The sequence below is a fragment of the Pholis gunnellus genome, assembly GCF_910591455.1.
Source record: "Pholis gunnellus genome assembly, chromosome: 7".
Lineage (NCBI taxonomy): Eukaryota > Metazoa > Chordata > Actinopteri > Perciformes > Pholidae > Pholis > Pholis gunnellus.
The window spans coordinates 9,869,686-9,895,806 of record NC_136533.1 but is presented as its reverse complement, the minus strand read 5'-3'; the positions used below and the strand labels follow the sequence as shown (position 1 = coordinate 9,895,806).

General features: G+C 39.3%; 4 protein-coding genes across 4 annotated transcripts; all 4 read left to right on the top strand.

Moving 5' to 3' along the window:
• The first annotated feature begins 2,256 nt into the window (after positions 1-2,256).
• LOC306698444 (sulfide:quinone oxidoreductase, mitochondrial-like) lies at positions 2,257-9,111 on the top strand. The gene is made up of 10 exons (XM_079162745.1): positions 2,257-2,445; positions 2,844-3,042; positions 3,227-3,397; positions 3,549-3,602; positions 3,888-4,082; positions 4,174-4,383; positions 4,637-4,820; positions 6,803-6,870; positions 6,960-7,138; positions 7,230-9,111. The coding sequence occupies exons 2-10, from the start codon at positions 2,845-2,847 to the stop codon at positions 7,285-7,287; spliced, it is 1,317 nt and encodes a 438-aa protein (XP_079018871.1). The 5' UTR covers positions 2,257-2,445; position 2,844; the 3' UTR covers positions 7,288-9,111.
• A 1,147-nt stretch (positions 9,112-10,258) lies between these two features.
• LOC306698445 (sulfide:quinone oxidoreductase, mitochondrial-like) lies at positions 10,259-14,404 on the top strand (the record flags this gene model as incomplete). The annotated part of the gene is made up of 10 exons (XM_079162746.1): positions 10,259-10,453; positions 10,626-10,796; positions 10,948-11,001; positions 11,287-11,481; positions 11,574-11,783; positions 12,049-12,232; positions 12,456-12,523; positions 12,613-12,791; positions 12,883-13,001; positions 13,688-14,404. The coding sequence occupies 9 exons, from the start codon at positions 10,259-10,261 to the stop codon at positions 12,938-12,940; spliced, it is 1,314 nt and encodes a 437-aa protein (XP_079018872.1). The 3' UTR covers positions 12,941-13,001; positions 13,688-14,404.
• An 802-nt stretch (positions 14,405-15,206) lies between these two features.
• On the top strand, positions 15,207-21,702 carry ctdspl2a (CTD (carboxy-terminal domain, RNA polymerase II, polypeptide A) small phosphatase like 2a). The gene is made up of 13 exons (XM_079163724.1): positions 15,207-15,431; positions 16,615-16,826; positions 17,265-17,400; positions 17,533-17,679; positions 17,772-17,984; positions 18,406-18,484; positions 18,865-18,976; positions 19,075-19,161; positions 19,250-19,312; positions 19,421-19,500; positions 19,985-20,111; positions 20,207-20,302; positions 20,534-21,702. Exons 2-13 carry the CDS (start codon positions 16,638-16,640, stop codon positions 20,597-20,599), a joined length of 1,395 nt encoding a protein of 464 aa, XP_079019850.1. The 5' UTR covers positions 15,207-15,431; positions 16,615-16,637; the 3' UTR covers positions 20,600-21,702.
• Positions 21,703-22,800: 1,098 nt separating this feature from the next.
• LOC306698672 (insulin-like growth factor-binding protein 4) lies at positions 22,801-24,679 on the top strand. The gene is made up of 4 exons (XM_079163103.1): positions 22,801-23,235; positions 23,999-24,086; positions 24,180-24,375; positions 24,501-24,679. The coding sequence occupies exons 1-4, from the start codon at positions 22,902-22,904 to the stop codon at positions 24,558-24,560; spliced, it is 678 nt and encodes a 225-aa protein (XP_079019229.1). The 5' UTR covers positions 22,801-22,901; the 3' UTR covers positions 24,561-24,679.
• Positions 24,680-26,121: the final 1,442 nt, after the last annotated feature.

The following is a 26,121-nucleotide window of genomic DNA, read 5'->3' as shown; positions in this document are numbered from 1 at the left end:
TGTGGAAACATTTAAATTGTCCACATGCTTGGACTGTACATTTCAGAGGGAATATAGTAATTTCGACTCCACTACATTTACTTGAAAAAGTATAAAGTAAAGTGGCATAATAATGCATAGTTCAATGAATATTATTCATTTTTATTCTGAAATGGGGGTTTCTGCATAATGAGTATAGGCTACTTTTACTTTTTGTACTTTAGGTATAATTTGATGCTGATACTTTTGTACTTAAGTAATTGTGAATGCATGACTTTTACTTGTATTTACTATTATTTATTATTTTTACACAGTGGTATTGCTAGATTTACTTAAGTACACAACTGAGTACTTCTTCACCACTGAGTATCATGATCAGGTTGTGTCTCTCTGTGTCATTCCTCATGTGTTACCCCACTTGTGTCTTTTGTTTGGTCAATTGTTTCTTTTGTCATGCTTCAGACTCAGAGGAAGACACATAGCAAAGGGCTGCTGGTCGGAATTGAACCCGGGCCGCTGCCAATGACTCAGCATTGTGCTTGACCGGGTGAGCTAGAGGTAGATTGTTATTCCTGCAAACACTTGGTGACTTCCATACTTAAGATGGGAGATAAGGACAAAGATTAATGTAGTACATAACACAACACAAATATGCTGATTCACTGTGGGAAATAATAGTGAGAAGTCATCTGAGGTTAAAACCCTCGAATGCTATTAAAAGTTATACATATGTGTTTAGCAATTAGGATATTTGTTTTTTGTTTCTTCTTTCTATTTATTTATATCTATGTATGAATTGTTCTTTTAAATATTATCTTAATCAACTCCACTGTCTATAAACGCCCTCTCAATCCCCTATTAAACACACTGTTATCTTAAGATCATTTGGTTCTTATTTACAAGTCTTTTTATTTTGTCATTTCTGATATAAAATTAAATGAATTGATGGAGACTGTTTGTTATGAACCATGGATTTTGTTTCTAGAAAACACTAACCCAGTCAAATATATCTATATCAGTACCACTATACTGAAATTCCTTCATAGATCCTTGAATAATATAAATGGTATATCGAGGAGACAGAGTCAGTTGATCTGTCCTTCAGCCACACCTTATCAGTGTGGTCCCACAATACAACAGGCATGAAGAACGAGACCCATATTTATACCAGGTCATACTTCCAAAAGCTGGGCTCCTCCCTATAGTATTCTCATTTTAACAGCTGCACAGTCTTATCTGTTAGATGACACCATAGTAAACCAGATAACAACATTGGGCAAGACTCGTTTTTCTTATGATGGCCACACATCCAGATCTCTGTCTGCAGGTGCTGCCATTTTGTTTTTGATCACAGCGTCCACCTTTCAAAATAACAAAATGACTCTTAAAAAGTACAAGTTATGCATACTATGCAAAATAAGATTCATTTCTAAATGTGGAACTATCTCGAACTGTACTTTTTTACTCAGTGTAACGCCTGCGTATATTATAAATAGGGGTCTCTACTTTCAGCACCAATTTAGAATATAACTTGTGCATTGTTTGCTAAAAACAGAACTAGTGTTCCTTTACTGTTTAATACACAAACAGGTGTGCAGAGGGTGAGGCTGAGCCTGCAGGAATATAAAAATACCTGATGTTCTTGTAACAAACACATTAAACTGTTCCAAAGGGCGCGACTGTCTGTTCTTTATTGCACAATGGCTCATTCTCCAATTACTCTGCATTACAGTATGTGTGCGGAAACTGTGACAGTTAACATTTTTTACATTGGAGACAGAATCATATACAACTATCAAGACATGAGGCTATATGTAATAATTAGATTGATGCCTATAGTCCAGTTTGCTGCATTAATGTAAAGCTGGAAAATCTGACAATCACTGATTAGTTGCTTGATGTCCGTTTCACTACTAGCTGAGAGAATCAGGGCCATGCCTGAAAAATGTTTGTCTGAGTTCTGAGGTTAAAGTCAGAATTCTAAAATAAAAACTCAGTGGCTAACTGGTTAACTGCACTTTTTGGGATAACACACATGATTGGTTAACGCTTTTCCGCGTCATTGGAGCGTTGAATAAAAGTTGAGGCCAGTTTAAAATTCAACTTGCTGCAGGTCACGCCCGTCAAAGTGGCAGTCAAAGGGACGGTATCATGTTACCGACTTTCCTAAAAAAATGACGCCGTGAGTGTGAACACAGCGTCTGTAAACTGACAGGTGAGACTGTTCAGACTTTTGATTGGTCGAATGATGGAGGAGGCGGGACGAACGCTCTCAACTTCAACGGCATTTCGCACGTCTCCTCGAGGGGTGTTTTAGAGTTCCTATCTTGTGACTCTTCATGCATCTGTGGAAGTCCTGCAGTCTTTACAGAGTCGCGACAGGTCCGATTTAATTCTCCCAGATTTTGTCTAAATTTCCGGTCAGACAGACTGTTCAACGGGCGGTGAGCTGTAGTGCTGTTCAAGGTAAATATCACACAAGTCCTGTCTCTCTGTCGACATTACAGGGGCTCTGTGACGCAGCATGCAGCCTTATTATGCAAACTTTTATTCTACAACGTGTCAAGTAAAGTTACGTTATAGAAGATATTCTGGTGTCTGTGTGTTTTTGTCGGGTCAATTATCTGGGATGGTCCCCTTACATTAGCTATGGGTGGTGAAGCTACTATCAAATCCATGATCGTGTTGTCTTCAGTGCATGTGAGGACACGACATGTCTAATCTAATCCCCACCCAACCTCACTTGTGTTATTTACAGTACTAACTGGTTCCTTTCTACCTCCTAGGTTGTTGACAGAGTCCCAGACATTATAACTGAGTTTATTGCCAACCACAACAATGCCTTGTTGTTATTTCTCACACAGGATGGCTGCACTGCGTCTTCTGAGGCAGTGCCCCTCCACAGGCATTGCCATCTCTCATTTTCACACGAGCAGCCGTGCCTCTGCCAAACTGCACTATAAAATGCTTGTTGTCGGAGGAGGAAGTGGAGGCATTTCAATGAGTGCAAGAATGAAGAGGATGATGGGAGCTGAGAATGTGGCTGTTGTGGAGCCCAGTGAGGTGAGTATCCGGTGGATTGTGATTATTATTTGCCCCACCTCTCTTTGTGTATCACTAGAAAAGACAACTCAAACCACAGATTATGGAACGTGATGGCTTTCATTCAGCCAGCTGTGAATTCATGTTTGCATTTTTAGAAACAAGTATTTTCCCAGTGTGTCATACAGCTTTTCTGTTTCTACAGATGCACTACTATCAGCCAATTTGGACCCTGGTTGGTGCCGGTGCAAAAACCGTAACCTCATCAGGTCGTTCTACTGCGAGTGTTATGCCCTCTGGAGTGAAGTTGGTGAAATCTAAAGTTCAGGAAATAAACCCAGACACAAATACTGTCCTCACAGATGACGGGAATGAAGTACGTTTGCTTTAGGGAACTGTTGTCTTACAGTGTTCATATTGAATAATGTGTCATTTACTGACTCAACGGAGTATATGAAATAGATTATTCTGAAATGATTATGATCGATGTGCATCTTGCCCCACTTGGACTTTCTTTCACATTGCAGATCTCCTACGAGTATTTGATTGTGGCTCTTGGTTTACAAATCCATTTTGAGAAGGTGAGGTAAAGCTTTGTTCATTCCCATATCATGTGCAATATAACTTTTTATTTTTTCAATATCATTTTCAATATTACTCTTAATATCAATCACATGCATTGCTTTTCTATTTTACTAAATGTATCTTATACTTGCTATTCTATTTTATACTGGTGTTAGTATAACCTCTTATACACTTTTTATTCATTACTTTATTGAAGAATTTTCCTCTAGATTAATAAAGGTCCATTTAATCTCATTTTAAAGAATTATATTCCAGAAAATGTACACTCTTCTTGTATGTAGATCAAAGGACTGCCTGAAGGATTTGAACATCCAAAGATTGGGTCAAACTACTCGGTCCAAACTGTGGAGAAAACGTGGAAAGCACTGCAGGACTTCAAAGAGGGCAACGCTGTGTTCACTTTCCCAAATACTCCTGTGAAATGTGCTGGAGCTCCACAGAAGATTATGTACCTAACAGATGCCTATCTCAGAAAAGTACTTGCATTTCGGAATGTAATGATAATTTAGTACATTTTGAAGTGTGGTTCTCCAAATTAAGTAAGATGTTTTTATATTTCTATCCAAGACAGGAAAAAGGGCAAAAGCCAAAGTCATATACAATACATCGCTGCCTGTGCTCTTTGGGATCAAGAAATATGCAGACTCATTGTGGGACATTGTGAAACAACGAGACCTACAAGTGAACCTGAGGCAAAACCTGATTGAAGTGCGGGCAGATAAGCAAGAAGCTGTGTTTGAAAATCTTGACAAACCGGGCGAAACCAAAGTGCTTGAGGTAACTGTGTTACTGTCCCTGAACAGTAGCTTTTACATCCAGTATATTAATGACTGCTGTGTTCACTGGACAACCTGTTACACTGTGTGCTATGTCATTTCCTTCCTCTTTAAATCCTTAAACGGTTGTGCTTTTTATGTAATGAACAACCTAATACACAGTACATTATTTCACTCTTTGCACCTAAATGTTTGCCAAATTAGAAAAAGGGACTCCTGTGAATAACTGAAACTTTTTTGTTTTTCTTTATCAGTATGAAATGCTTCATGTCACACCACCAATGGGACCCAATTTGGTGATTAAAGGCAGTCTTCTGGCAGATGAGGCTGGCTGGTTGGATGTGAACAAAGACAACCTCCAACATAAGAGATATCCAAACGTGTTTGGGATTGGAGACTGTACCAACCTGCCCACAGCCAAAACGGGTGCAGCTGTCGGTAAGTGATTTCCGTGTCGTTAGTTTCAACATTGCACCAACGCAACTCTGGAATGCACTCTTTTGATGCATACAGTTCATGCACTTACATTTATTGTTAACTTAATTTGAAGAGTTCTTTCCTCAGTAAGTGTATTGCACACAAGGTTAAGCAATAACTGATTACGTGTCATCGGGATTATGCAATCATATTACAGAAAATGTTCACCAAAGAAACCACATCCCACATGTTGTAGAACACACACATTATATGTTTTGTAATAGTTTGTTCTGAACAACTGTAAATGCTGACTATGCAAAATGCATTTTATTTGCATTGAAAATGTTTTGAGACGTTTTAGAGGAAAGAATAATAATATTTGTGGAACTCAAAATTTGGGAATGCGTCCATTTTTGTTTAGTATAGGGTGCAATATTTGTAATAATTGATATTACATTAATCCAAACGTATTCAGATTAGTTTACATTTATTTCGTAATCCAATTAATTATGTTACTAATTCAAAAACAATGTAATTTGTATTCAATAACTGACAACATTTCAAAGTAATCTGACCCCACCCTGACTGCACATGTGATTTACCAAAGTAACTCTCTGTGCCTAGCTAATTTACATGTCCTGTGTTTGTCTTTTCCTGTTTGTTGACTCTTAAATGATGGGAAGTTTATGGCAACTTCACATTACTGATGATGATATCTGGTTGTAAATCAATGAAAACGTATCACTTTGTGTCCAACTGCAATCTAATGGCAGTAAAGAATTTAGTTTAAAGAGGTACTACACTCCTGAACTTATTTTTTAAGATGTAAACTAAATGGTATGACTGTACTGTGATGATGCACATCAATGCTTTTGACAGTTCTTTCCAAATATATAAAAGTCTGTATTTCATGGGTTCAAAATGGTACCATATACTGTTTTAAGTGTCAGGATTTAAAGTATGTGTCATGAAATGTATCTAAAAATAGATCGTAATCACCTAATGACACAACTGCCTCAGACATCCAAGCAGTTAGTTATTGAGTGATAGCTGTGACCTATGGCGCAGACATTCATGATCCCCTCTGGGGAAGATATTTGACATTTGGTTGCCGCTTCTAACAAGGATTGTGAGCCAATAGTATAATTAGTATCAGGCGGTATCTCTGTGTCGTCAGCAATCAAGTTGTCAGTTAAAAATACAAATAAATGGCTAAGTTTGACAGTTCAGTAAATAACAATCCTGTCAAACCCCGGATGCACAACATAGCTGTTATAAGTAAAGATGCACACTCCCACATACATCCTTGCCAGAACTGCCAACCACTTGTTGTGAAGTGAATGCAATGGAACAGGGGGGAGAGTGAGACCTCTAGTGGCTGAGTGTTAGCACCTTTTTAAAATCAAACGGCTATCTGACATTAGGACATGTTCCAATAACAGACTTCTCCTGATTAAAATATTAAAATGCTGTAGGCTAAATTTACTTTACCTCTCAAATCAAGGAACGTTGTACTCCAATTTTACAGTAATTGCATCGAATGCAACTCAAGTCTGACAGCATTGTGGCTTCCACACAGAGGATACACTTTTGATTGGGTGAAAGCATGACAGGGCTGCGTGTTGGTTTAGTGGTTAGCACTGTGGCCTCGCAGTAAGAAAATCTCAGGCTCAAATCTACTGGGGACTTTCTGTACAGGCGTTGATGAAGGCCCATTGAATGTATGAAGCCCCAAACTTTGTGATACGCCGCTGATGTTACGTTTGTATGGTCGCCCTGTTTATGGACCTCCGGGTCCATAGACATGCCTGTTAGGTGAATTGTACCTGGATGGGAGTGTCTGTCAGCTCAGTGATAAGTTGACCTGTTCAGTGTGTGCCGGGAAGGGCTTCAGTCCCCCGACATCTTGCATGATAATATGGATTTCGGTCACATCTTTAATGATTAAAAAGATAACTTACACATGTATTATAAAAGTGTACCATTTCTTTTATCGTTCTCAGCTGCACAGACTGCTATCTTGAACAGAACCATCAGCAAAGTACTGAAAAATGAGAAGCCAGATAAGATAGTAAGTGACGCATAAACATCAATCTTGATTCATCTTTTTTAATTTTGAAAACTATGCAAATGCGTAATCAGTAACCTCCTTGTTTACAGTATGATGGCTACACCTCGTGTCCCTTGGTTACAAGCTACAACACAGTGATTCTTGCAGAGTTTGACTACAATGGACAACCACTGGAAACATTTCCCATCAACCAAGCGAAAGAAAGAAGACTTATGTACTACATGAAAGCTGATGTGATGCCTCACCTCTATTGGCATGGGCTTCTGCGGTATGTATAAAGTTAAATAACAGCATGTTATTAGTTGGTAGTAATTAATCATACCACATTTTATTAATGTTCTGTATTTGTCTCGTGTCAGGGGCCTGTGGGGTGGACCAGGACCATACAGGAAACTCTTTCATCTTGGAATGAAATGAAAACTGAAAATGAAACTATCAATGATCATCCCCAAACTTTTCAGTTCAATTCATTTTGTAGAGCCCAAAATCACAAATTTGCAATCTGTACACATACAACATCCTCTGTCCCAGGACCCTCGCATTCGTACAGGAAAAGGTGTGAATGCCCCCCCCCCCCACAAAATGAAAACAAAAACAAAGGAACAAACCTTAGGGAAATTGCACTAATCTAGTCTAGAAGTAACAAATGCATGAACACATTTTTGTGCATCGCTTTGAGACGGGATATGCCTGATTTTTGAAATATTACGTAGGTTAAAAAAGGCGGCTATGACATTTGTTTTATCTGGGAGATTCTTTACGGTGGTGCTGGATGCCAGGCCGATGCCGTCTAGAGAAAATTCATCATTAGACTTGAACCTTGTTGAACTCTGTGACTAACTTTGGTGTGCATGGAGGATTCATCGTTTACATATACGAATGCTAGTGTGATAATACCATGACTAATCACAAGTTTGGTGAAGTCATCGTGAATATTTAAATATCTAAGTTTAGTTCAACCTGCAGTAAGAGTTGCATTGTTATTACCATGAAATAAAATGACTTCCTGAAATGAGAAAGCGTGCAGAAAAGAAACTCTCGAGAATTGACACTCATCTCTGCAGTTCTTATGTAGCGTTTAGCTGCTATACGTCAATCATTTGGTTCTTTTGGAGGCACATTCAATGTGAGGTCTCGCTGCTGTCATCAACCAACGGTGAGATTTTTCAAGGAGACTAGAACAAATGTTTGTATGACATTCTTTGACTTGTAACCCTAGGTTAGCCAGTAGGTTTCAGCTAAGACCCACAGCCTAACTGAAGTCAACCAGTCTCTTCCAAAAACAAATTTCACTTTCGTGCTGCAGAGTATCTACTGTAGTTCATGTTGCCTTCGAACATCCAATAAGCTGAGCCAAGTTAGCCTGATTTCTTTTTTCTTTTTTTTTAAATGAACAAAAAATGTTGTGTTTTGGTACAATTGCATTATAATGAGTTTTTACAGGATATTAGAGGGATTTTCAACTCTACAGCTGTTATTATTGTCAACCAATCATTAAAAACAGTATTGACAGTAGTCATTACTTCAGTATACAAATATAGGCCTACTCTTTTTCAGATGGTTACACAATGGGTTTTTTTTTTGTTAATCATTTGTGCTACCAAACATTTTATACCAGTGATTGTGTTTGAGATGACCATTACAATGCAAACAACACAGTGCTTTTCTTACACTTATACCTTCTGGAAATAGAGTTTTGTGCATTATTTTTCTATGAGTGCTTAACTGAGTTATAAACATCTTGGTGGTTATATCATCTTGGTCGGTGCTAAATTCATTGTTGTATTAATTGCTCTTTAATCATAAAATGACTTCAGACTTATAAATTGCGGTGATAATTAAAACTTAAAAATATACTCCGTATAGTTTCCACCTTGTTGCACGTTGTTATTTTACATCAAACCGTTTTACTGAAATATTGAATGCTATATTTGACTATCCGACTCAACTTGACCGCAGTATGTTAATGTACTCGTTCTGCGCCTTCCCTGGAAAGTGGACGAGAGCAGGCGGCAGCAGCAGGGGGCGTTGGGGAAAAAACTGTGGTCAAGTCGGACAGTATTCAGCCGTAAAAAAATTAACCGGAAGTCACAGACACGGTTACTTCCGGTTATATCTGCTCTGTAGGCTACTTGTAGTTTGTAGACTGTTGGGATTTATTCATGTTTGTAAATATATATTTATGTGGGAAAGTGCGTGTGTCTGCATTGTATGCTATATTTTGTTCTTTGTATGTGTGCCTGTGAAACACTTTGATGCTCGCTTTGATATGTGTTGTATAAATAAGCTTTATTATTATCAATCACACAAGATATGTTTTTACATTAAACCTTCGTCGCACAACATGCGACTAATAGCCAACAATCGAGCATTAAATATAATTACACAGAAATTTAGGATTTTCAACAAAACGTGGTGTTTGTTCTTGCAGTCGCTGGAGAGCTTCTGCGGCACCTGTTTGAAGCCTAATGACAGGTGAGACTGTTCAGACTTTTGATTGGTCGAATGATGGAGGAGGCGGGACGAATGTTCTGAACTCCAACCGCATTTCGTCCGTCCCCTTGAAAGGGTGGTTTATTAAAGTTCACATCGTGTGACTCGTCATACATCTGTAAAAGTCCCGCAGTCTTTGCAGAGTCGAGGTAGGTCGGACTTAATTCAACCAGATTGTGTCTTAATAACCGGTCAGACAGATCGTTAAACGGGCGGTGAGCTGTAGTGCTGTTCAAGGTAAGGCAAGGCCGGTGTTTATTTGCAGCCCATCATTGGCTGCAAACTGGACACTCTGGAAAAGGTGGTGGAGAGGAGGACACTGAAGAAACTATTATCCATATTGGATAACTCGGACCACCCTCTCCACCACCTACTGCAGGGACAGCGGAGCACTTTCTCCAACAGACTGATCCAGCTCCACTGTCACAAGGACATATACAGGAGAACATTCCTGCCCCACTGCAATAAGACTTTATAATAAATCCCCTCTAGTCAAATCATTCACAAGACTATAACTCCGTTACACTGTTGTTTGGTTTGGTTAAATCTTTGCACTGTTGTGTAGTTAATTTTATTCTATTTCAATGTATACAGTATATTGTGGATTTTTATATTTCATATTTTTACTTTGTTATTTTTATTGTATATACTGTGCAATTTTATATTTCCATTTTTATATTTCACATTTTTTACTCTGTAATTTTTATTGCTTTATCTGTACCATAAATACTGCTGGAGCGAAAAAATGTCCCCTTGCGGGATTAATAAAGTATCTATCTATATATATATATATCACACAAATGCAGGTCGTTGACAGATTTGTACATTTCAGTCTGAGACAGTACAAATTAGTTTATTGCCAACCACAACAATGCCTTGTTATTTCTCACACAGGATGGCTGCACTGCGTCGTCTGAGGCAGTGCCCCTCCACAGGCATTGCCATCTCTCATTTTCACACGAGCAGCCGTGCCTCTGCCAAACTGCACTATAAAATGCTTGGAGGAGGAGGAAGTGGAGGCATTTCAATGAGTGCAAGAATGAAGAGGATGATGGGAGCTGAGAATGTGGCTGTTGTGGAGCCCAGTGAGGTGAGGATCCAGTGGATTGTGATTATTATTTGCCCCACCTCTCTTTGTGCATCACTAGAAGACAACTTTCATTGTCACAGCTGGCTTTCATTCAGCCAGCTGTGAATTCATGTTTGCATTTTTAGAAACGAGTATTTTCCCAGTGTGTCATACAGCTTTTCTGTTTCTACAGATGCACTACTATCAGCCAATTTGGACCCTGGTTGGTGCCGGTGCAAAATCGGTAACCTCATCAGCTCGTTCTACTGCGAGTGTTATGCCCTCTGGAGTGAAGTGGGTGAAATCTAAAGTTCAGGAAATGAACCCAGACACAAATACTGTCCTCACAGATGACGGGAATGAAGTACGTTTGCTTTAGGGAACTGCTGTCTTACAGTGTGCATATTGAATAATGTGTCATTTACTGACTCAATGGAGTATATGAAATAGATTATTCTGAAATGATTATGATCGATGTGCATCTTGCCCCACTTGGACTTTCTTTCACATTGCAGATCTCCTACGAGTATTTGATTGTGGCTCTTGGTTTACAAATCCATTTTGAGAAGGTGAGGTAAAGCTTTGTTCATTCCCATATCATGTGCAATATAACTTTTTATTTTTTCAATATCATTTTCAATATTACTCTTAATATCAAGCACATGCATTGCTTTTCTTTTTTACTAAATGTATCTTATACTTGCTATTCTATTTTATACTGGTGTTAGTATAACCTCTTATACACTTTTTATTCATTACTTTATTGAAGAATTTTCCTCTAGATTAATAAAGGTCCATTTAATCTCATTTTAAAGAATTATATTCCAGAAAATGTACACTCTTCTTGTATGTAGATCAAAGGACTGCCTGAAGGATTTGAACATCCAAAGATTGGGTCAAACTACTCGGTCCAAACTGTGGAGAAAACGTGGAAAGCACTGCAGGACTTCAAAGAGGGCAACGCTGTGTTCACTTTCCCAAATACTCCTGTGAAATGTGCTGGAGCTCCACAGAAGATTATGTACCTAACAGATGCCTATCTCAGAAAGGTACTTACATTTCAGAATGTAATGATAATTTAGTACATTTTGAAGTGTGGTTCTCCAAAGTAAAGGAAGATGTTTTTATATTTCTATCCAAGACAGGAAAAAGGGCAAAAGCCAATATCATATACAATACATCGCTGCCTGTGCTCTTTGGGATCAAGAAATATGCAGACTCATTGTGGGACATTGTGAAAGAACGAGACCTACAAGTGAACCTGAGGCAAAACCTGATTGAAGTGCGAGCAGATAAGCAAAAAGCTGTGTTTGAAAATCTTGACAAACCGGGCGAAACCAAAGTGCTTGAGGTAACTGTGTTACTGTCCCTGAACAGTAGCTTTTACATCCAGTATATTAATGACTGCTGTGTTCACTGGACAACCTGTTACACTGTGTGCAATGTCATTTCCTTCCTCTTTAAATCCTTAAAAAAAGGTTTCGTCTATTGTGCCTTTTATGTAATGAACAACCTAATACACAGTACATTATTTCACTCTTTGCACCTAAATATTTGCCAAATTAGAAAAAGGGACTCCTGTGACTAACTGAAACTTTTTTGTTTTTCTTTATCAGTATGAAATGCTTCATGTCACACCACCAATGGGACCCAATTTGGTGGTTAAAGGCAGTCTTCTGGCAGATGAGGCTGGCTGGTTGGATGTCAACAAGGACAACCTCCAACATAAGAGATATCCAAACGTGTTTGGGATTGGAGACTGTACCAACCTGCCCACAGTCAGAACGGCTGCGGCTGTCGGTAAGTGATTTCCGTGCCATTAGTTTCAACATTGCACCAACGTAACTCTGGAATGCACTCTTTTGATGCATACAGTTCATGCACTTACATTTATTGTTAACTGCTTGTGATTTTTCTGTAATTTGAAGAGAGTTCTTTCCTCCTTTGGGTCACATCCTTAGTGATTAAAAAGAGAACTTACACATGTATTATAAAAGTGTACCATTTCTTTTATCGCTCTCAGCTGCACAGACTGCTATCTTAAACAGAACCATCAGCAAAGTACTGAAAAATGAGAAGCCAGATAAGATAGTAAGTGACGCATAAACATCAATCTTGATTAATCTTTTTTAATTTTGAAAACTATGCAAATACATAATCAGTAACCTCCTTGTTTACAGTATGATGGCTACACCTCGTGTCCCTTGGTTACAAGCTACAACACAGTGATTCTTGCAGAGTTTGACTACAATGGACAACCACTGGAAACATTTCCCATCAACCAAGCGAAAGAAAGAAGACTTATGTACTACATGAAAGCTGATGTGATGCCTCACCTCTATTGGCATGGGCTTCTACGGTATGTATAAAGTTAAATAACAGCATGTTAATAGTTGATAGTAATTAATCATACCACATTTTATTAATGTTCTGTATTTGTCTTGTGTCAGGGGCCTGTGGGGTGGACCAGGACCATACAGGAAACTCCTTCATCTTGGAATGAAATGAAACCTCACTGTCAGTGATCATCTCTATAAACTTTTCAATTTAATTCAATTCATTTTGTAAAGCTCAAAATCACAAATTTACCTCAGAGGGCTTTGCAATCTGCACACATACGACATCCTCTGTCCCAGGACCCTTTAACAGGGAGACAAAGAGGAAGAAACCTTAGGGAGAGCAACAGAGGAGGGATCCCTCTCCCAGGATGGACAGAAGTGCAATAGATGTCATGTGTACAGAAGGAACAACATAACATGAGAGTAAGCAGAATAATGATGCAAACATTACGACCACTAATACAATTAGCATTAGTGGATATAGTCGAATAATAATGATGATAAAAGCATTAATGGTATCAGTAATAGTAATGTGACTAATAATGGTAGCAGTGGGTGTCAGCAGGGCCACGGCAGGAGGCACGACCACTATCCAAGTGTGTCCTTGATCCATGGAAACCTGTGAGGCGAGAAAGCACAAAGACTGCAGGGAAGAAGCAAAGTTAGTAATGAGCATTAATGTCACATGAATTCATACAGAAGGCGATAGAGAAGAGGAGAGAGGAGCTCAGTGTATCCTAGGAAGTCCCCCGGCAGTCTATGGCCTATAGCAGCATACCTAGGGGCTGAACCAAGGTAAACCTGATCCAAACCTAACTTTAAGGACTATAAAAAAGGAAAGTTTTAAGCCTACTCTCAAATGTGGTGAGTGTGTCTGCCCCCCGGACTGAAACTGGAAGCTGGTTCCACAGAAGAGGAGCTTGATAACTGAAGGCTCTGGCTCCCATCCTATTTTTGAAGACTCTAGGAACCACAAGTGACCCTGAATTCAAGGAGCGCAGCTCTGTAGTGGGGTAATAGTGTACTATAAACTCCTTAAGATATGATGGTGCCTGACCAATTAGGGCTTTGTAGGTGAGGAGAAGGATTTTAAATTATATTCTAGATTTTACAGAGAGCCAGTGCAGAGAAGCTAATATAGGAGTAAGATGATCTCTTCTCTTAGTTTTTGTTAGTACACAAGCTGCAGCATTCTGGATCAACTGGAGAGATTTAAAAGACTTATTAGAGAAGCCTGATAATAAGGAATTGCAGTAATCTAGTCTAGAAGTAACAAATGTATGTATTTTTTTGCATCGCTTTGAGACGGGATTTGCCAGATTTTTTAAATGTTACGTAGATGAAAAAAGGTGGTGATAATTAAAACCTAAAATAGCTGATAAAAAAATAAACTCTGTATAGTTTCAAACTTGTTGCACTTTGTTATTTTACATCAAACTGTTTTACTGAAATATTGAATGTTATGACTTAGTTTTGCTGTGATTTCTGTATACTGTTGTTTACATTTTTTGGAGGGCTTAGGACACAATTGTTATGTACAACTGCAGAGTCCACAATGTCTGCATGCAAAAGTGTTCACTCTATTAGCTGTAAATACATACCATGTTTACTTTGCGATGGTGCTGTAGCAGAAAGGGATCTAGGGAGGTCAATGACATGTGTTTGCTCATTAGCTGCACAATTTCTTGCACTTTACATTACTGAAAAACTGTATCCGTAGATTATTGATTCTCAGGATTTAGTACCCTGTACAGATTAGTGTGTTATTGACAGTTATCTCTCTGGGCAGGCAGTTCACGTCACTGTGGTATGAAAGTCAATGCCTTAGGACCTGAAACTTGCTTGGGAATTTGTTTAAATTAAGTTTTCTTGCTCATGCAGCTGAATGCACAGTGTGTTTTAAATGCTCTTCATTGGTGGTTCACAGTTTGGAAATCCAGGACTTGATCCAAGGCCATCTACCTAAAATACATACAATTCAGATCACCTGTCCCACCTGCTGTGTTTGCTTGTTTGTAATCCCTGTTTTAGTTTTCAACAACATAGTTCATCATTGTCACTGTGCATATATCTCTCCTACAAGGGCTCAATAACTGAACTGAGTAAAGTTTATTGTGATCCAGTGTCATTCTAGTAGTACACTTTAAAGTTGAAACAATAGCTGCAAAAAGAGACCTTTTCATTGGCATTCTGCTTTGGTCCAAGTCAGCTACTACATTAACAAACAATGCAACGGAATACGCTGTAAAAACATCTATACGAGCACCAGTCTACATATTGTGTTTTTTAGATTCCTTGCTGGTATTGCACAACAATACCAGCAGGGATCAAGTGCAGTAGTGAGTCTCGATCCAGCTGCGCATCGCATCGCTCATTCACCACCAAAGCCATCTCTCTGTTGACTCCGCTCTCCGCCACGTTGGTTACCCGTACCGTAGGTGTGTGTGTGTGTGTCGCATTCCACTGCGCATCACCAACGTTATGTTTGTGATGAGGCGGGAAATGGCGTCCGCAGACATGTTCGGTCTGTGACTAGCTACCGAGCGACGGACACAACAGCTGGCAGCAACAACCACGGAGCCGACCTCTACCGGTGGCCGCCACGGTCGCGGCCGAGAGCTGCCGCTGCGGCTAGTTTTGAGGAGCTTCCTAGATCATCAGTAAGTAACGAAACGTCAACATGTAAACAAAAAAGATTTGCCCCCCCCCCCCCCCAACTGATAGCCTTACTGCTGCTAGCTAGCGGCTAGCGTTAGGGGGCGTAGTCTAATGGCTGAAAATAATTATGGAAGCTAACAAAATGACGCGGTAGCTAACCGACTAATTGTTTTATTTTACCGATGGTTTGGCGGATAGTTTCCATGTTAAACAAAGCTATGTGTACGGGGACACATGTAAGAAGTGCCATAATAACTGAAGTGAATAATGTCACGGCCTTGCTTTTACTGCCATTGGCGTTGTGGTAGCTTGGTGGCTAACGGTAGACTTGTAGCTAACTGTAGCACACTGTTCACTAGCGACGAACCCACTGACCGCATCTGGTTTAAGTTACGTTTAAATTATTTCTGATTGATAGCAGACATATTTGTATTTATCCACACTGTACCATAGTCATGTCCCACCTTAGTTGGAACACCAGCGTCAAACCAGTGGTGGCTGTACGCTGGGCTTTTCATGCTAAACACCAGCAGCTGGCTATCATTAGCGATAGCTTCTGTCGTTGGTGTTATTACAGCTATACAACGACATTACGTAACAGTCAGCGACACTGTTATGCTACCAGATCTAATTTAGCAACAAATGGCTAACAAAGCTGCAGCTTAATTGACCAAACGTGTCTTATTTAAGCGTTTTGTAATGAACACCCGCTCAATTTGAACGTATTAAAAGGCCTCGCGTTTCCGTTCACCATTCATGTTTATCACGTAACGTTACACCGCCCACTCCACTGACACACACTAGGTGGTGATAGCAACTTGTGCCCATAGTCGTGTACGAAAGTATTTTACACGACAAAAAAAATTGAAAATAAATTTGTACGCAGCACCAAGTGTCAAAAACTGTCAACTACAGTAAGTTGTCATCAAATATCCAGTCATATACATAATCTTGTTTACTTATTTGATGATATAATTTCAGATTTTAATCCAAATTTGCCAGTTTTAGACTATTTTATTCAGTTACATTTGTTGTAAAGCTGCTTGTGGTTGAGCAACCTGTAACATTGAACAACTTTGTTCTTTTGTAGGGTTTTGTAGAGACCCACGTTTATATTTCTCAGAGTACGGTTGTTTTCATTATTGGTCAAATGTTTCCTAACTTATTGTTCTACCCTCTTGTCAGATTTTTCTATGTGACGTTGGAGCATGATGAAGCTGAGAGTGCGTAAAGCTCCTCAGCAGCCAAACTTTGGCCGTCGAACACACCCGTCCCAGGCCAAACGGAAACACCGTGAAGTGGAGCCGTCCCCGGTGAGAGGTCGAGGCAAAATGCAGAAGAATGAAACAGGCCTTTTCTCCACGATCAAGAAATTCATCCGTGGAAATGCTGTCAAGGTGGGCTTACATCAGAATTCCCAGCTGCTCTTTCCACAAGTTTGTTTTTGCTGCTGTAACATATTGATACAGTGTGTGAGCACACACTCTTACTTTATGCAGAGAAAGCGGTGCCTCAGCTGCATTTTGTGCTGGTAATTTGAAACAGTGACTCACACATAATAGCTCGTAGTGTTTTGAGACACTTAACAGAAAGTCTTCAAACAGCCAACACTGTTTCCTAAGTTTTTGTGGACTTTATTTTCATTCTTACAGCTTTTATACATTATAAATGGTCATTTAGTACATGTATTTAGATGTAGATGGAGACACAGTGGTGCCATTATGTAATTGCTGTTATGACAAAATATGCTCTCATAACTTATTTTTTCAACACTACTAATTGTATTTCTCATTATAATAAATTGGAGATTTTTTTAATTTATTTTTTTGTCTCAGGTGGAGCCGGATATCCCCGCAAAGAGGAGTCGTATTGATTGTAATCCTGAGAGCGATCTAATTACTTCAACACCGCAGACTAGAGGCCTTTCCAACAAAACGGTCTCCAGAGTTTGCCGGAAAAGTCCAGAGAAAGGTACCGAGAAAGAACTGTTATAATAGAAATAACAGCGTAACCAAAGTAACAGAACATATACAGAAATCTATACATAGAATCTACCCAGATGTTTTCTTTTGAAATTGTTTTTAAAGAGTTGTATTTTTTCAGACACAATGACTTGCAACAGTAAAACCATTAAGCCGAACGGTAAACTGGACGTCCCTGTTGAGGCAACGATGAGCCCACCACGCACCACCCTGCTCGGCACAATCTTCTCTCCGGTCTTCAACTTTTTCTCACCAGCAACTAAAACTGGTAAAACAAAATGTCTTAATATTTTTTGATTGGTTAAAAGACAAAAAAAATCCTTTTGTGACATGTGAATTGAACCTGTCGTTCGTATTCAGCCACTCCTGGTTCAGACTCTCCTGGCCAAGCGGTGGAGGCAGAGGACATCGAGCCGGCAGAAGAAATGCCGAGCAGCACCCTGGCGTCCACAGGTGAGAGCATCACTCAGTATCACACGGCCCCGGTGTTACCGCAGAGGCTTCAGATGACCTCCGATACAACCATAGAAGAAGGACAAATAGTCACTGAAACCGACATGCCACCATTAACGGGTACGTACACTTTCACATTAGACCTCGTTCTTTGTGTCTGGGAAACTTTGTTGACCATCATCACATGAAGACGAATACTAACTGCAGACAGCCTGATTATTTATTTTAATATGTTTGATGTGATTTGCTGATTTGTGTTAGAATATGACCAGTCAACCTCAAGAACGGGCTTCATTTTTTGAGAGAGACCGACGTCTGAGATGTTGAATGTGAGATTGACTTACAGAAGCTCGTGGAACAGAAGTGTGCCCGGCTCGTCATTGTGTGTGTGTGTGTGTGTGTGTATGTATATATATATATATATATATATATATATATATATATATATATATATATATATATATATATATATATATATATATATATATATATATATATATATAATATTATAACTCTTTCTCCATCTCTCTGTCTTCTTCAGCTCCTGGTTGTTACCCTCATGCGCTACCGTCAGCTCCTCCAGAAACCACATACGAAGAGGAATGGGAAGTTTTTGATCCGTAAGTTGAATTTGATTTTGAAAGAGATATTCTTTGGTTTTATAGATTGAAAACAACAATAAAAAGTAGCTGTTGAATACAAAATAAGGAACTGTAAATTAAGACTGATTTTGTGTCAAGTTTTAACTCAGCGCTTTTGACAGTACCCTCCATATAGTCTCACTTCCAAGGTGACATTGCATGTTGCTACAATGTGACATTTTCAACCACTAGATGGCGACAAAAACAAATTGGTGGTGTAAAGAAAACAGTTCGAGTTCCCATTTCAGCCTGGATGACATGCACTGTATGTTGTTCCAAATGTGTTGCTGTTTGTTTGGACACCTCTTCTTCTTAGTTTTGGTTGAATGAGGGTCTTTTTATGTTTTCCCTGCTTTAAGGTACTTCTTCATCAAGCACGTGCCTCCACTGACAGAAGAGCAGTTAACGCGCAAACCAGCGTTACCTCTGAAAACACGCAGCACACCAGAGTTTTCTCTCGTCTTGGATCTGGTAAGCAGTGAGCGGTTTCTTGCGCCGTGTCTCGTATTAGAAGTAAGTAGGCTTCAAAGGATTTTCTAAAGATTTTCTCTTTTTTTTTCTGTTGTCAGGATGAAACTCTGGTCCACTGTAGTTTGAATGAGCTAGAAGACGCAGCCCTGACATTCCCTGTGCTGTTCCAAGATGTCATATACCAGGTACAGACTGTTACAAGTCGTTCTCTCATCTAACGGTCTCCATTTTCCTGCTGCTGTGATTTTAAATGTCTTCATTTTCAATCTGAAGGTGTATGTTCGGTTGAGGCCCTTTTTCCGAGAGTTTCTTGAGCGCATGTCTCAAATGTATGAGGTGAGATGCAACTTCTATTTCCAAGAGACTCAACACCGTATCTGTTTAATCCGACCGGCTCTAAATGTACTTACTATTCATTTATTGCTGCTGTCATTACAATTTCAGATTATTCTCTTCACGGCTTCAAAGAAAGTGTACGCCGACAAGTTGCTCAACATCCTGGATCCCAAAAAACAGTTGGTCAGGTCAGTGACAAAACGCGACTCTGAAGCAGCTTTTATAATAAACGATATTGATTCAACAGCCTGTGCAACTACAGTAAAGCTATAAACATATTAAGTTTGTCAGTGGGACAAAGAACGTTTTAAACAATCGCACAAATAAATGAGGAAGAAAATGCTGCTTAACGTAAAAAATGAAGTCCAATTGGTGTTTTGTGTGACGACTGGTTAATGCTGCTTTTCAAGTTTGTACGGATAGGTGAAGAAGCATTCTTCTCTCCGCCATTAGAAGTGTACTCGTCCTTTGACCTGTAACCCTCAGTCAAATGTATTTGTGCTGTTTTGTTTTTTTTCAAATGAATGAACATTATCACCACTCTTTCTTTAAATACTCCACTCCAGATTATGATTATTATGTTCCCAGTTTGTTTGATCCCAAGAACTTGTTGAAAAGCCGTATTACTGCACGTAACCTCACCAACATTCTCTCTTTCTGCGTTTTTTTTAGACACAGGCTGTTTCGTGAGCACTGTGTGTGTGTTCAAGGAAATTATATTAAAGACCTAAACATTCTCGGACGGGATCTTTCCAAGACGATAATAATCGACAACTCACCCCAAGCCTTTGCCTATCAGGTAAAACCCTTTCACACCAACCAGTGAACTATTTCTGTCGTATCGTGTTTCTGTGGTAAAGTGTAATGGATCATGGGGTTTTGTGTCTTTTGTAGCTTTCCAATGGAATTCCTATTGAGAGCTGGTTTATGGATAGAGGTGACAACGAGCTTCTGAAGCTCGTTCCTTTCCTGGAGAGGCTTGTGGAGCTGGTACGTATCTCGACTTGCGTCTAGTTAGACTGAAGGAAACACTCCGACGCTGCTGCTGCTGGTGTGTTGTGAATATCTGACCTACTCTTTCCCTTTGAGAGGATTGGATGCACAGACACACGGTGCCTGTGATATGATACAGATGCTTCGGCAGATATAAGAGTAAAATACATCATAAATGTTCATGTTCTCGTAGTTTTTTTTGATCTGTTGTCTCTCTCTTTATCGCAGAATGAAGATGTCAGGCCGCACATCCGAGAGCAGTTTCGTTTGCACAACCTCCTTCCTCCAGACTGACCGTGTGCTCGTCTCTCAGTTGGAGCTGGTATCAACATTGGAAAGAAAATAAAATGACTCCCAGAAGAATATACTCAACGGATTTCCCTTTGCAAACTTTGCCATTGTTATTTTTTAAATTATGCAAAACATTGAAAGTTACGATTGAGTCAAAAAGCCCTGGCTGTTTTTATACACGCCAGATTCTGAAAAAAAAAAAGCAGATGCGCTCGCTGCGGCAGACTTTTCATTCGTTTGTTTCTAGTGCGACTTTGAAGGCGGCCTCCTGGAAGGTCTTTTGACTTTTGAGAACCATTTTGGATTAACGAAACTGAATGTCATGCAGTGTTGGATCATATGGACCTTTGGTGGCTTCAGCCTGACCATGAACGGACAGTCAAACCTGTATAATATTCACTCTATTTACTTGTAAATATATGTACATAGGTTGTTGTTTTTTTTCGGGGGTTTTAAGTCATTTTATTTTCATTTCAGATTTTAGTATTCTTTTGATCCGGTTGCTTTTATAAACCAACAAACTGTTAGTGAGTTTTGTTTGGAGTTGTTGATAAACAGCTGCTTCTCTGTTGTTTGCCTGCATTATTCCTGTGATGCTTTACTCCATTACATGCAGATGTCTGTAATAAGGTGCAGTTTAAAAGAAAAAAGAAGTATCTTTGAGGGGGGGAAATGTTTCTGAAACAATATTTTAAAGTTATATAATGTAAGCTAGACTTATGTCTCAACTGAATACAAAGCCATAATGGCTGAATTTTAAATTTGGAGATTTGTATTTGACAGTCCATTGGTGAGGGGGGGGGGGGGTTCAAGAATCTTGCACTTTGACATCCAGCCCTTTGTAAGTTGATGTAAAATCTTGTCACTTTTCTATACAGGTGTGAATCACCTCGATTTGTTATGTGGGGTGGAGGTGGAGGAGAATGAAATTGTAGCACCAGCAAATTGCCAACATGTTTGCTTTGAAATCTTGTTTTCCAAGACGTCTTGTATGTGGGATCTTTATGATGTAGGAGTTACACGTTTTATTGACAATTGAATGATCACTCCTGTTGTATTCAGTGTTACTCAATGGTTTCCTTGAAAATAAATACATTTTTATACGACTTTGAGCATCCTACCAATAATTTAAATGCAAAACATTGGTTTACGTTTATGAACATTTATATTAAAATGGGTGTTAATTTAGGTTATTCCAGTTTAACAAAACGGTAATTAAAGTAAACAAGGTCATTGAGTTTGTTTGACATATCTGAACCTTGGAAACAAACCCTCAACTCAAAGGCCACTCATTTGTTTTTGATTATTATTCCTTCAAACCACTTATTTAAAGCTCAAATCCATTAAACGCTTTCAGAATTATTACTTTTTTCAATATTTTTCTGGAACATTCTTAACTCATGTGACCTTCAAAAACAGGCTCATATTTTGCAAATATTAATAAAAATTTTAAGTAGGATAGAAAAAAGTATTGTATAGTCACAGTGAAAACAAAGGCAGGTGCTCGCCTGCCTGTTTCAAGAGCATCATCAAATATATAATCTCAAAAACTACAATACACAATCATTGACTTTAATAAACCTTAAACATTTCTATTTATCTAATAGTGTAATGTTGCCAAATATGTGGTTACTTTGTAATATTATGGTCACTTTGTAATATTATGGCTTTACTTTGCTTTATTCTTTAAGTGTAAAGCATTTTCTCTAGTTACTGTAGAGATAAAAACATATTTAATGTACCTTTTTTATGTTGAATAAGGGGGTAATTTGATCACATTATGATCCCCTCATGCCTGAAATACACTCTTCAGCTGCCCGCTGTGCTGCCCTGTACGAAGGAAGCCAGATAAAAAGAAGAATGTTAAAACCTCCAGTGTAACTCAATAGTGACAGTAGTCATCTTTTACTGTTGTGTACACAATTGATCCTTTTGTTCTTTCAAGAAATAGGTCATTACCTGATTGTAGGTGTGCACTGAATTGCCCCTTCCAGAGGTCACGTGACTCCAAATACAAAGGGGGCCAGTCTTCATCAGACTTATCTAACAGGTGTTCAAAAGGAAGAATTATGTCAAAACAAAATCACACTGTTGATAGTGTGAAGATAAGACGTGGGGATAGTTAACTGTGTATTTAGAGGGGAAAAACCCCTCTGGCCTCATCTATTGGCTGCTGGTGGGGGGTGGAGGTTGTGGCTCATAAACTATGAAGCCTTGCTGCTGCGTTATCCCAGGAGGCAGAGACAACTATATATAAAAAGCTGCTGTCGAGTGTTCTCACCTCAGGATAACAGGTTGATAGAGGATGTGGATGCTCTTCTTTTTGAGTGCCTTGTTGGGGGCGTTGGGGTCACAGGAACAGGAAACTTCCTCCGGAGCAGCTCAGCAGCTTCAGGCTCTCCACTGCCCGCCCTGCGAGCGGATACACTGCTCCTCCCGACGGGCGCTGAAGCTCCAGTGTAAAGGGGGGGTCACGACAGGTGTGTGTGGCTGCTGCCCCGTCTGTGCCAGAGCAGAGGGGGAGACCTGTGGAGGAACGTGGGACTATCTGGGCAAGTGTGATGAGGGTCTGGTGTGTGTTTACCAGGACGCAGCAGCTGACAAACCAGACGCAGAGCGCAAAGGCATCTGCAGAGCAGGTGAGATTATGGTTTATAACCTCAGCAGCACCGAGCAGGTTAATGTGATGACTTTTTCATCATTGATCCGTATATTATGCCACAGTGAGCCACATGTATTGTTAAATTAATCACCAGATGAATTTAATGTATTTTAAAAAATGCAGAAATCATAACAAGTCAATATAAACTCAAAAACACATGTTTTTAACAGCAATATCACAATGTATAAATACTCCCTTACAAGTGAAAGTCCTGTAGTCAAGATGTGAAAGCACTGTGGGAGAAATGTACTTAAAAGCATCAAAACTAAAAGTACCCATCATGCAGTAGAATTGCTTCTGTTAGTGTTACATTGATTATATCATCGTACTAATATTACAGACTGTTTTGTGAATAACTATAGCTGTGAAATAAATGTAAGTAAGTAAAAAGTACAAGATTTTCCTCTGAAAAGCTGAATTATTTAGTAGCATTGCAGAGGGAACGCTGCCAATGTGGTAAATCTTGTTTATGAGCTGTGGAGACTGATAGTGTGGTCAAGGCTTCCTTTGATTCAAAGGCTTGTGCTGAAAGCTAAGCCATAATTACACCTCTTATCTCCTCATGGGGAACAGAGTGGGCACTGTTTTAGATACGGTATCAGACGTAGTACGAGATTATAGAGATGTTCATGATGTGTTGCTGCTCGGGAAAAGATGCTAATATTATATTTCAAACATCTAATATGGCTTGTGAATTGCAAGTACATCTTCTGTGTCTTTGAAACTGTTGTTTTGTGCAGTGATTGAATCGCTGGATCCAGAGAGCTGTCACCCAGAGTGCACCAGGGAATACTGTCAGGCCAACCCCTCTGAAATCTGCTCTGCCAGGTGACGTAAAAATAAGAAAGAAAGGCGTTTTACACTTAGTATCTTCTCCTGCTGCATTTTTTTTAACAGAAATCTAAATCTCCTGCTCTTTAGGTCCGTGTCTCTGGAAAAGACAGCATGCCAGGGCTCCTGCCAACACACCTCCTGTTCAAGCTGTCTGCTGCTGAAGCCCCCATCATGCCCTCAGACCTGCACCCCCTCCGATTCCCCCTGTCTGCAACGCTTTGGAAAGTGTGTGCACAATCACCTGAGAGCCACTCATAATCCCGTATGCCACAACAACCTGCAGGTATTTTGGGAGGAAAAGCACCGGACAGCTACATCAATAAACTGTGTTTCTTCATTACGCTGTAGTGCCTCGAAGCACTTCCCCCATTAATCCAACACTTTGTCTTTCTGTTTTTCCTTCTGTAGAGTCATCCTGAGGGGCATTTTCTGTGTTTGGTGCCAGCCTGCCCAAACACAGCGAAGTAGTTCTCTATGTAGAGAGAGGACATCTTCAGTTCATGTAGCAAAACAGAAAAGGGCAGCTATCTATACACGTCTTTATTCAACATGTTGTATACAATGTAAACCTGAATAAAGAAATGTAATGTATTATTAAATCATGAGAAAATAAAAGATGTCATACTGTTCTTAATTTGATTTCATTATCAAGAGGGAACAATGGCGATGTTTTTGATTGGGTTGAGGGTTTTTACATAGTTTTTACACCACATCTTTTGTGTATTTTGTGTGTATCTGTGTGTGCTTTATGTTTTTACCTTCTTGCAAGACATATTTCCTTTTGTCTATTTGTCTATAGTTCAGACATTCATGTCCCATTTAGGATTAGTCATCTTACTTTTCATGTAGAACCATCAATGTGTCCAATACTTTTATGACCAAAATACCTGCACAACTAACGGTATTCCCATCAGCCTCAGCTGTTCTGTATGTTTAGTGTAATTTAGCAAATGTTAGCATGCTAACATGCAAAACTAAGATGGTAAATAAGATAAACCTTATACCTGCTTAGCATCAGGCACATTGCCATTGCAGCATGTTAGCTGTTAGCTGTTGGTTGTATTAGCATTTTAAGCAGAGCATCCTCTTCTCACGTTTAGTCTTCTACAAAGAACTCCCTTTATAGTGAATTTTAAACCACGAATGATTGAACCAATTTGGACTCCTGCATTGGAACAAGTAAAGCAAAAAAAGAACTACTGAGGCTGAGAAATGAAGTGGGATAATTTGCGTACAACAATGTAGTAAATGAAACCATCATCATCAATCATATCAGTCTAGAGCTGCCGCTCTTCTGTTTGAAGTTGAGTTTTTCTGGTTCACAGAAGAAGGGAAGCGTCTCGAGTCCCCTCTGCCATCGCTGCCCCCCTCACAGTTGATGGTTATTGAATAACAGACGGTTTATGAGGCAGCAATAATGAAGCTTGTACAGAAAGGGAATAAAGTGTGGACCAACAATGGACAGTTTGTTCTGTGTCCTTCCAAAGTGAGCCATTTCTAAAGAGGAGAAGCAGTTTATCTGAAGAGTTTCGCAAGAAGGAATCATTTTTTTTATACCAAAACAAAGGCTTGCGTTTTCTTTCATCTTCATTCAACTTGTTAGTCACTTGCATCACTAAAGTACGGTGACATCTTAATAATATCTGGCGTTTAATCGGACAGAAGAGAGGAATGTGCAGCTCCTTGTCCTGTGTCTGTTCTCTCAGTATAATACAAGCTTTATGACTAGATTAATGAAATCATTGTGAAATACAAGGCACTCTAATAGTTTACAAATCTGGATACAACAGCCGACCAGAATATATATAAAATATTCAATACTAAAATTTCACAAATGCTTCTGTTTGTGAAATTTGTAAATATAGTACTAATTTCATTAATTAGTTGTCCTCTTATTAGGTTTTATGGCAAACCACAAAAAACAATTACAATTCTTCTTTTGGTACATTTCTTGTTCTAACTGTGGAAACCAATCCGCATATCAGGTATCGATTAAAAGGACAGGATCTGACACCAAAGCAGGCCGCCT